At 36.7% G+C, this 12237-nt stretch overlaps 1 protein-coding gene across 1 annotated transcript in view; it reads right to left on the bottom strand.

The window, feature by feature from the left end:
* Positions 1-12237, bottom strand: part of CASD1 (CAS1 domain containing 1) — a 31712-nt gene that overhangs the window by 6518 nt on the left and 12957 nt on the right. The window contains exons 6-13 of the mRNA XM_037387291.1: positions 10933-10977; positions 8072-8195; positions 6118-6332; positions 4721-5146; positions 4212-4301; positions 3511-3630; positions 2403-2559; positions 825-904 (exon numbers count right to left, since the gene is read on the bottom strand). Of these exons, the coding sequence (XP_037243188.1) occupies positions 825-904; positions 2403-2559; positions 3511-3630; positions 4212-4301; positions 4721-5146; positions 6118-6332; positions 8072-8195; positions 10933-10977 (1257 nt within the window). The remainder of the gene's footprint in view (positions 1-824; positions 905-2402; positions 2560-3510; positions 3631-4211; positions 4302-4720; positions 5147-6117; positions 6333-8071; positions 8196-10932; positions 10978-12237) is intronic.

The raw sequence follows: 12237 nt of genomic DNA, 5'->3' as shown, positions 1-12237 counted from the left end.
TATTTACTACATCAATATGCTGTCTTTTAATATTATCAAATCCCTATTTCACTAGCTACGTGCCATTACCAAAATAACAGGCTTCCTTAAAAGGCACTCCCCCCCAAAAAAAAAAAAGAAAAAAAGAAACCCAAAAATACTTCTTCAGATGAGAGAAGGTTTCAGTTTTGCTTCCCATAAAGGTATTGGCACACCTTCCATTTTGTACGGCAGGCTTAAAGGAAGAGAGCACTGACTTGTTGGGATAAGGAACGCATACTCTACCTACAGAAGACTGCAGTTCAACAGGCTTGAAACCAATGAGGGATTAAAACCACACAATGCCCCCTGTAAAATCCAAGTGACAAATCCTGCCCTTATTTCTGTCAGCTACACTTACAGCATTGCAGTGAGTTGCCAATTCAGCATGAGAACCAGTCTTTTGAGGAGCTATTGAAGCCAACACCTGGTCTCTAAGAGACACCGGTCTTCATGCCACCACCTATCACCAGATGTATCACCATATGCTAGCAAAAAATAGTAACTTTAAGCACATAAAAAAAAACCCCACCCCAAAACCAAAGCATAGACTTTTGTATTTATCACATTTGTAGTAGTATACTAAAAATATGTCAAGCATTATAAACAAATGAGTAAGATACAGAATTGTGTTTTTTCCAGCATCCACACCAATTCAAATATGAAAAGAAACTGAAAGTTTCAATTTTTTTTCATCTGTATTTATGATACAGGAGCAAATACAGAAGTTACAAGCACATTAAAAAGTAGAGATAGGTAACATACTCTTAGGCTGTTAAGGATAAAAATAGTCAAAATTTACGAACCTGAGAATATGACAGAAAATATATACACGTCAGTAAGCAAACCAGTTTCAGCAGTAAACCAAAGTGCCACAAGCAATTCCCTGAGGAAGAAATAACCAGTATGCAGTCATCAATTTTTCAACAGCAAACCCCAGGACACATTAAATAACAACTGCCAATTGTTTAGTGTAGCTATGCTTAGTAATAGATACACTCACAAATAATTGTTCAACTATTACCAGCAGTATTTTACCACTATCTACATTTACATACCAAATTTTACTTTAAACAATTAAAATAAACATTCACAGTAATTAACCACCTATTAAACTTAAATTAAGCCTCATGTCTGAAACAAGGACAACATACATACAGAAAGAAGAGAATGTAGGTTTTCAAACAGAAACACTATTTTAAAGCATCTGCTTTCCCAAACACCCTGCGCAGGCAGTCCTTATTCTAGGTGAATACAACTAAATAAATAAAACACAATGCCCACAGCTTGTGTCTTCTGAAATAAGTAGAGCATATGTTATTAAACTTTGAGGTACCAGTTGTACTCCAAAGCTCAATTGCAGGTCATTAAGGACAAGTATCTTGTTAAAAGAAGCCTGAGAAACTGCCCATCAAAGCTGTCAGCTGATACTAAGGTCTACCCAAGCCTCAGCACTGCAACAGAGATCATCTCCCTCTCTCTCCACACACATTGGCAGCCGTAAACAGGGACATAAACAAGTGAAAGCTGTCATTGAAACATTTTCTAGTTTCACAGTACACTGTTGCTCTGAAGTACACAACAGTCATTTCTCTGTATCTGGAACAGAAGTGCCTTTGCAGAAAAAAACCCCAACATAATAGTGGAGCTATTTGCCTTTGAGATATTTTGTAAAACTACTGTCAGATTATATTTTTGCAGCATCTATTCCTGGTATGCATTTGGTATATTTCATTGTCCTATCTGTAGACTATAAAAACTAGGTATTACTCCCATCAATAGGGAAAGAGGATCTAAGATTCCTAAGGTTCTAGTTCTAATTTAGGTGAATTAAATAATAAGCATTTACCAAATGATGACAGCTTTTGAATGAACTGCAATGCATAAAATAAACTGGGATTCACTTTATCTAAGATACTAAAATAACTAACCCAATGTTCTTACTTCACAGGATATGGCGGAACTGGTGCTCAAGGTGGATGAGACATATTGGCAATGCAGAACGGGGAAGGTTAAATGCTCGCTGTTCATGCTCTAGCCATCCGTATGCTACAGCAACGGCCTCAGCTAGCTTGGGGAGTGTAACCTATGGGTTTAGCTTGCATTCAGTAATATTACAGCTCTTGATAGAACAGATCTCTGATGGTCAAAACCTATTAAAAGGTATTCTAATATAACTGTTACCAGAGACAGTTTAGTTACCAGCTGTTAAAATTTTCAGCTGACATATAGTTCACCCACGACAAACTATTTCTGCTAACAGCTGTCTAGCACGCTTTGGCTATGTTACGAAGAGACAGATCTACTAACAATACCATTTTCTGTATGGTTATCATTGTAGTAACATGCAAATGTTTTATAGCAGAAAGAAGAAAAACACGTACCATTTGCTTTCTTCTGGACTATCTGAGGCCATACAGCTAAGGTGGCATAAATGATCATAAACCAGACAGTGACTAATGGTACAAAGTAGTAGAACTGGTAAGGTCGGTCCATCACTATGCACAGTACCACAACTAAGAAATTGAGACGAAATAAAACCTGGAGGGTGTCAGAGGAGAATACATAAACTGGGAGGCAAAGGTGAGAGAGACTGAGGACGTGTTTCTTCAGCACTATAAGGAAAAAAAATCTATGTATTTCACACCTCACATGCTGATTCTATTTCAGTGGAAACTCAGATAAGTATCTCTCCTTAACATCCACAATGCAATACTACAGGCTGATCATGTAGTACCGGACCCATCCTATGCTGGCCTAGGTAGAGAGCGCAACAAAAATAGGGTAAAACAGAACTGACTGTTCCCCAGGCTGGGGACCGAGTATTCCGGCCACTGGATGCTGTTAATGCCTCTCTGCTTTCACACCCACAGGTACCTGGGCTATCTCAGTTAAAGCCAGGGTAATGTCATTACCAGTGCTGCAGTTAGGCTGTAGACATACCTTTAAAAAGCACCATGACCTGACTTACCTGACAATGTAATACTTAAGAGAAATAAAAGATCAATTCTTTAAAAAAAATTTTAAACTGCTACAGTACAGGCTGCCAAATGCGGAGAGACACCACAAAAACAGGTATGTTTTCCAGTATCATTACAGTGCAAAAATTCCTTTTCTTCATAACAAACGTAGGCTTCAATACACTGACTTTGGAAGACTGTGTGGATCATTACTTACATATTCTTCTCTACTGTAAATTGCTACTGCAACGAAAACTCCATTGCTATATACTGGAAAATATTTGTCTTGATATTTTAAAGCCTATGTACTTAAATATTTTACATTGTAAGTGTCATTTATATGCTATATGTTTGTATTAGATAAACACTACCGATAAAACAGGTCAGATTATACAGAAATAACAGCCATTTTTAATGTGCAAAACTTGGTTAAGTAATCTGATATCACACTATTTAGGGATTACAGATATATTATGGATGTTCTGCTATCTGAACAATTTTCTTTATAAAAACAGTAAGTAGAGATTCTTACCTGACACACTCTGTATACACCGAAGTCCCCTTTTATCCAAAAATATGAGAAGTGTCCATAACCTGTTTGGAACAGATATGCAGCAACCAGAACTCGAATGTGCATGTACACGGGCAAAAACTGTTGAGAAAAATAAAGCACCTTTTATAAATAGCCATGTAAATGCTTTTGGCTTCCCTTTTTACCCTCCTATTTTATATTTTTTCTGCATTGTGATAAATCAGGTTTAAATAAGAAAAGAAGCATTATGCTACATTTCCTTGTATTCTTACTAAGCTCTGCTGGTGCCCTAACCTCTCTGATGTTAAAATTAATTTCTTCTATTTATTGCTCTACGCTTTCCACATTCTATTACCAGTTAAGAGAGACTTAAGAGGGCTCTTTGAAAGCTTACCTTCAGCAGTTTCAAGTCCAGAACATAAAAAAAGAAGTGTTGCTAGCCATTAATGTAATATTCTACACGAGGAAACAAGTATTTTTTCCCACTGACCAAGTAATGCATAAAGTGCTCTTATCAATTAAATCGACACTTAAATAGAGAGAAAATCTAATTCTGTTTTTTTAAGTTTTTAAAACTACAGGAACAATAGCATTAGTAATTCATTCTATTCAATTTTAACACACATTTGCACTATCTTTCTTTTGAAGAAACACCCAAATTGCATTCCCACTTAAAAAAATATGAAATTCAAATCACTTACAGTGCTTGCTCCAGAGATATGATAAATCAAAATAACAAGTTGCATCCAGCCCTTCCATTCATCAGTCTGTTCTCTATTTAACACTTTAGTCTAATGCAAAACAAAACAAGAGTGTTGCTATTCCGAAATGTACAAAGGAACATCTACAAAACGAGGAGAAAAAGTTAAAAACGATAAACTACTTTATGGGAAAATAGGTCACAATTGTAAAAGCCTTCCGTCTAGCGGACACAGGTCTACCAGATTTTGACATGATCTCTACTCTTTTGTATCCAGGCTGTGCCCACTTCCAATATGACTGAGTGGCAATGGCTAAAAGTGCTTATACCCATATGCTTTCAAAAAGCTTTTGCATCTAATTCCATGCAAATGCCATATTGCTGGTAAGCGTATTTTTTGCAGATGAGTTTTCTTGACTTTGAAAATTTGACTTTCAATATTTAGCAATTAGTTATTTACACTGAAACTGGGAAACAATGTTATAAGCCGGATGTCAACATAATCATTACCTCTTTGGTATTTTCGGTATAAAATACCCCCAAAACCAAGATATAGATGATTGGTATGAAGAAAGATGAATGTGTATAAAATTTATTTTCCTTCATGAAAAGATTTGCTCTGTCACATAGATAAAAATAGGTCATGATTAGACCCAGCTTGCAGAAGGAGTGTAAGAGCATCTCTAAAGTAGAAGCACTAGGAGTGCTGATGGCAGGTTTCTTCTCCTCTCCACTTTCCAAATCAGTGCATGATTTGTTCTTCCGATAATTATTCCGATGAATTACATTGATAATTAAATATCCAATAATGGACAAAGTAAAGAAACAGAAAGCTAACTTCTGTATCAGAGTGAGAGGAGGCTGAGGCTGGCAGCAGGAGCCATCAATGGGCTTCATGATCTTATTGCAGTAGACGTTCATAAGAATCATCGCATTCTGTTAAAGAAATAGGCAGTTTTGTCAATTAATCTCTAATAAAAGTTAACATTTTCATCGTAAGGAATTTTCTTTTAGATCATGCATTGACATAAACCATGCAATTCTCCCTTATTATCACGTAATTTCACAGTCCCCCACATACCTAGCTGCATGCAATAGCAACGCCTCTTCCAAACAGGAAACCCTTGAGCTCCTTGAGGTAAGCAAAACCACCTAAACCTATTCCTTAGAACAGAAGGGTTCTCTCTACTGGCTGTAAAAGGAGCTATAAAGAGCTAAATGGGCTATAAATGAAAAAAAGCTAACAAACTTGGCTCCTAAAGGGGCACTGTAATAAAATTCTCTCAAACACAACGAGGAGGCTGAAACTTGTGGTGGGATGACACTTAGTTTCTAAACTGAAATATGCAAATGACTGGAACTAAAGCGACACAGCCGAGGAGCTCTTTTACAAGAAGGGCAGACTGACACAGCTCAGGGGGACTCACTACAGGCATATTTATATTGGTAGATTGCAGATAAAGTAAGAAATAAAGTCAGTGGCACTCCATGCAACCAGGAAGGTGTGTATTGTGTGTTTTGTTACCCTTTTCATACTCCTTACTATATAAAATCATATGGGCATATAGGGGAAAATTTAAGACTTATTTCTTAGCACTGCTTTACAAATCATTATCACCCTAATTCATTCATGCAGTTGAAGGCACAAAGTTTGCACTCAGGATCTAAAAGATCTAGTGGATTAACAGCTGTTGTAAAATAGCTACAGACTGATGGGTTCGCTGTGTTTTTCAAACATCTTATGTAACCGACTGCCCTCCCACCCGTTGAGATTTTCTTAACAAAATTTCTTGGAGAATGTGCAGGTCCTCATTACATTCATAGCATCTGCCATTTCAGAACATTCACTTAGAATCTTGTTTAACTATTATTATCACTTGATGTTGACCAGTTATAAACACACTTACTGTATCTCTGCTTGATTCAGGGAGATGCAGGCCATCTGCAGACTTCATGATAGTTTCTTGTGCTATCAATTTTGATACACTGAACACTTTAACTTTAGCTTTGGAATTTCGGGAACTGCTGTTCAGAATACGAACAGCTGCTTCATTATAAGCATCTATTTTCTCATTAGTGATCATTTTCCGGCTTTCACTCAGCATATCTTCATAAACAGGATCTGAATTTGAAAGAACAAAGTATGAGCACATTAATCTTCTACTTGACAAACACATTTGCTTAGCTCAGGTTGCACAGGCTATTTTCTTGTAGTTTGTCACAATTATTTAATGGCATAGAAAAAACATACAGCGAGGAATGAGTGACTGTTGAAGTAACTAGGGTAGTAACTAGAATTGTTTATGATAAAATATACTTATCACCACTCCCTAGTCATGCATATGTATTTATAGATTAGAAAGCTTTGAACAGACATAAATTCCTGTCTAATTTCCCCAAACCCATGAAAAGTGTATAATGCTGGAGTGCAGAGCTGCTTACGCCTTCTCTCAGTAATGGAATCCCCCAGGGAAAGACTCCAAAGCCAAAGGACACAAGACAGGCAGCAGAACAGACACATGAAAAAAAACAAACAAACCACACCCTAAAAACTCTCAAACTCTCTAGTTACTGTGGAAGAAACCAGCTTCTCACTTCTCTAAGTCACAGTCCAATGCATATACCACTCGCTCCTGTTGATTCCACTTTAACTAATGGCAGAATCTCAGTCTTTGAGAAAAATGGAACATCACTTAATTGCCTGCAGACTTCATGAATTATGTAAATCTTAACACAAAGCTGCATGGGGTTCTAGATCAAAAGGTCAGCTGGAATCAATAAGCTGCTACGAGAAGCTGCAGATGTTTATAACTAGTCAAATACACTCTAAGCATTATAAGTTGATTTACTTTTGCTACCTCATGCCTGCTTTTGGACAATCAATGTCAACACAGCTCTGTGTACAGACTGCTTCTCCTCTCACCTGTTCCATTGAAGAGCTCAGATGTGACTTAAATGGACTGGATCTTTACCAACAGAATGGTGGGACATGTCTGGCAGCTAATTGCTTCTGTTACAGATAAACATGGTTTTGAAAGTAATGCGAGAAGATGAATCTGTTGATTCAGATCTAGAACTATCTTTGACAGGAACTTAGATGTGACTGTAAAGGTACAGCTGGATATATTGCTATCAGGGCTCAAAATCCGCCTATGTTTTTAACTGAGGTGATGACAATCTAAAACGCTATGTTCTATGGCAGATAAACCAGGAGCACATTCTACCTATGAGCTCGCTGTTCAGTGTCAGGGACATAGTTCAGTTTTATTGAAGAAAAGCAAGGGAATATAGATGCCATAATAAAAATCTCACAGATTCATTGTGAACCATGATTTTTGGCTCCTAACGTTAACTCATCAGTGCTCAGTGTACAGAAGCAAGTTTCATTGCAGAGACTTAAATGCTCTGTATTCTCAAAAGTATGTCTATTCATTCTAGACACACACAGAAGATGCACTTGTTGAACCTCTTCTATTATTTATGTAATCTGAAAATTTAATAGAACACCAACACAGGAATACAGTTGTTTTATGCACCTGTGTTCTTGACTCCCAGGAGCCATATACGGAGCACAGCACAGGCAGAACAGACCTGGCATGTTGAGTCGGAGAGTAAGCTAACAAAGCATTAGGAGTTGAGAAGGCAAATAATTTTCCTGACAGATCTTTAAAATCTCCATCACTACTAACAGCTAGCTAGGGACCAGCTATTTAAGGCTGCAAGAAAGGCCAGACTGGAATTCAACCAACACCCTTTCTACTCTGCAAGTAACCAGTATGGACTAAGTTTTCCATATCCTACAAGATAATGATTCAACAGATAGTGACAGTACAATTTGTTACCTACTGTTCATTACTTTACCTTGTAAAACCCAGTAAACATCACTACTTTTTGCTAATTTTTCCAAAAGAGGTGCAATTGAAGTGATATTGATTTTATACTGCGCGAGGGCTTCGTTGCTGCCATTGTGAATTTTGATAGACCACTGGAGAAATAAAGAAAGAGATTCAGAACCTGTATGTCTAAGGACCCTTAAGTAACTGATGCCATTACTCTGACAGTAGCTGTTTTTCATTATTTTCATAAAGCTAGATTATTCTTTAGCCTTTGCTTTTGAAGTGCTAAAAAATTTCTTTTGGACTGAGCAGATGTCTAGACATAAAATTACACTCAAACAGACCATTTAAATACCGAGTATATAATACTCAATTTAATGTTTATTTGATTTTTCATTAACTAAACGATGCAAGGTGTTTAATTAAAAGCCCCTTGACTTTGAACAATGACGAAGTAGCAAAGCCAGTCACGTTATAGAAAAATCATGGCCAATTCAGTTGATTTTGCTCTAGGAAAACTGACCACAGCAAGAGATGCGTGCAAAAAAACTTGATGGCGGTACTGAGTTCCAATATTTCCATCTGTTTTGCAGATACCCGCAAAGAAAAAAAAAAAAAAAAAGAGAAAAAAAAGAGCTATTTTAATTTCTGATTTAATCTTCTACATGAAATGACTGGGAGGATGCTGTAACCACCCAAGAATTTCTCCTAACTTCTGAAAAGAATTTCCCACACCATAGGAAAAACAGATTTAGCATTTTTTAAAGGTATTACTGTATCTAGACTGATTCAGTAAAAACCTGCAAAAAACCCCCTTTAGCCTAAATGTAATGAACTCTCTAGTTATTTCTAAATATCTACATAAAAATTGTGATGTAAGCCAAGTACACTGATCAATCCACTTCCTGAGAATATTAGTGAATACAAATTAATACTTCATGAAATCAAGTGACATGCAGCTGCTCTGAGAACTCACACTCTGGGACAAAAAAAGCAGTTTCTCCCTTTACTTATGAATTTACTTATACCTTTACTTATGAAATACGTATTTAAACATAACAGTATTTAAACAGACATTTTAAGAAGCATATTCTATTCAACAGGAAGTCAGGAACTAATAAGCAGAGCACTATAGTGACATTCTCAAAGCATCTCCTTTTCCCAAAATATGTAAGCAACTGAGTTTTGTACTAGCTGGAGCTCCTCCAGCTTGTAAGACTTTACTTCTATTTATAGGCTGTTACGCAGTTGACATCTTAAGACAGACATGTCCCGATCCATGTAGCATGACCAAACTGAAAACTAAGTTAAAGACACAGGTAAGTTTCAAAATGCTGTTAAGTTCAAGGGCACGCAGCAGTTTAATAGCAGGTTACCACACTAGTGCTAGCCGTGGTAATGTTGCTGATGCATCAGATTATTTTTTACTCTTTTATTTTTCTGCAAGTAACTTAAAATAGGGGATATTCATCTTTGGCCAACTCTAGATATCATTATTAATGCTTTGTGTAAATATATTTATATGTGTATAAATATATTACAAAGAGCGGAGCATCACATGCATATAATGTTAGTTTGTATATCCTGCTGTCCACAAAGGACAACAAGCTATGGCTAATGCATATATAAGAGTAAAAGGAATTATTTAGCTATGAGTCCTGAAGTTCTGCAACCTGATCTGCATGCCAGAACACTATTCATATATAACGGCATTTTCTGTGTGAAATACAATGACTCATGCTAGTAAGACATGCTACATGCTCAGAATGAGCAGAGATATTCCAGTCTTACTAAGATTCCTAAAGCTCAAACACTTATGTGGATCATACAGAAGAAGAAAATTTAGGGGGTTCACCTGTAAAGAAACAGAATTTCTGATCCCTCAGGGCATGTGTGGCTATCTGCATACACATATGACCTTCCCCTAAAATTGGGGGAATTCACTCTAGATCGGCGTGCCCGGGAGCTTCCAGCTTGGTAGAATGCCTGAACTGTCTCTAAACCAAACTGCTTTCAAAGGATTTTGTTGTAAATGGAACACAATTTCCCCCCTCCACATTTAAGCCGATATGAAAATATAATAGCTAATCCCTTTCAAATTTCAGTTCCAAAATATTTGGAAGTAAGGAACATTAAATGTGGAATTAATGAGATATGCAGTTGTTCGACTCCTGACTCCCAATACCAGCCAACTATTACAATAGACTACTTAATGGGGGCTGTTGAATTCTGTCCCTGGAAGTTTTAAAGAAGTGGTTGACTCTTGTCAAGCACAACACAGATATAACTGATCCTGCCTTGTGGCAAACCGATGGGTTAGGAGACCTCTTCGGGTCCTCGTCAGTCCTGCTTTCTGGGACACTACAGCCCATAGCAGTGGTGGAAACTTCCAGTGGAACAAGATTCAAGAAGTGCAACCTCTTTCGTTGTTGAATTATTCATGTAAAATTCAGAGTTTTGCCCATGTAAATCTAAAAGAAATACGTGTGCTCAAAAACAGCATTCCAGATTGGGTCATCTCCAAAAGCAGTATTTTGTGACTGAAAAGAGTTCATTAAAAATGCATCTCAGTAAGCATGTAAGTACTTTTATTAAACTTCCTTAATGAACAATCTGATTTAACAAAGCTACTTTATTAGCCAAGTTCAAGCTAATCAATGCTTATCAACCAGTTGTGCTGCCAAAAAGTACTGTACATCGCACAGCTACAATAAAGTATACCTGATATTTTAGAACTACTTGTTATAACAGAAAAATCACTGAGAGTGTATTTTGTTATTATAAATAGGGTTTAACAACTTCATCATGTAATCAACTTGAGACCATAAAATTTATCCTACTAGAACTTCCTTCTTTACTAAAATGCCCCATATATGTATAACTTACCGTGGCAGCTCCTGCTACAATTATATGAGGTTTTGCCACAGAACCCTAAGATGAAAGTAAAAAGGAAGTAATTTTAAAATATTCACAAATTATACTTATTATTATACTAAGCAGGTTAATTAAGATTCTTATCTTAATTAACTGTGGCTCAACTTGTCCATCAGTTAATGGTTACAAAAGAATAGATTGCAGATGCATTACAGAGAACACGAACTTGTGAAATACCAAAATTTTCATATAACAGAATCTGCAAAAGTGCCATGTATCAATAAGCACTTACAATTGTTATCTATTTAGCAGCATAAGCACTCTGTAAAATCTATCTGAACATCTTCTCCTAAGGTCAAATAAACTGTAGATCATACTATTGAAGTACTCTTTCTCCCAGTGCCTCTCGGTATTGTCAAACACCTGCTTGTGCTGTTGTACTGTCTGAAGTGACCAGTTTTTGCCCTAGAGGTCTGAAAGTTATATCTAGGACAAGGAACAGAACATGTACTCAAACAGAAGAGCATGAAAACACAAACCATTGATCACCTCAGTACCAGTCTTGCCTTGGCACTGTGAGGGTTTAGCAGCTCTCAATTTTTTGTAGTAATCACAGAAAAACGAATGATAACTTCAGCTATCTTGATGGAAGGTGTTGTGCAAGAATGACCAATAGGGTAGGAAAAAAAATCACTGGGGCTGTTACAAAATTAACTCCAGGCTATTTAAAGTTCAACAAAGGAAGAAACAAGAAAAATTTAGTTGTCAATCTGTAAACATGTTGTTACCAGAATTACATAAAAAGTTTCAGACTGAATTACATGACAACCTGTATCATAACTGAAACGTGAAATAATCATTATGTAATTTGAGGGAGATACTGAAAAAGAAAAATCAAGGCATTCTTGACTTCTCAAATTGCCTTTGTCCTTCAGTTTGGAACATTCAAATTAACCATAATATAAAATCACAGAATCATAGAATATCTCAAGTTGGAAGGGACCCATAAGGATCAAAAATATCCGGTCACATAAAAGCAGAGCCATTGCAGACAGAGAGGAAGTGAAACACCAAATCAGAGTAAAATCCTGGGGTTTGTCCCAAGTGAAGCCATCCTTGGGAGACCAAGAAATGCCCAGAAACATATATACCAGTAAACATCTGTCTTTCACTATTTTGATATCAAATTTCAGATCTCTGGTACATAACTGACTGAATAGATGTGATATGCTGCTGTTGCTGGTCTCCTAGAAATTATAGTTGTGCATATGAAAAAAAAAGAAAGGTAGCAGTCCTCATTCAGTTGCTGTATTTTCC

The sequence above is a fragment of the Falco rusticolus genome, chromosome 4 (assembly GCF_015220075.1).
Source record: "Falco rusticolus isolate bFalRus1 chromosome 4, bFalRus1.pri, whole genome shotgun sequence".
NCBI classification, from domain to species: domain Eukaryota; kingdom Metazoa; phylum Chordata; class Aves; order Falconiformes; family Falconidae; genus Falco; species Falco rusticolus.
This window is presented reverse-complemented; position numbering and strand designations above follow the sequence as displayed.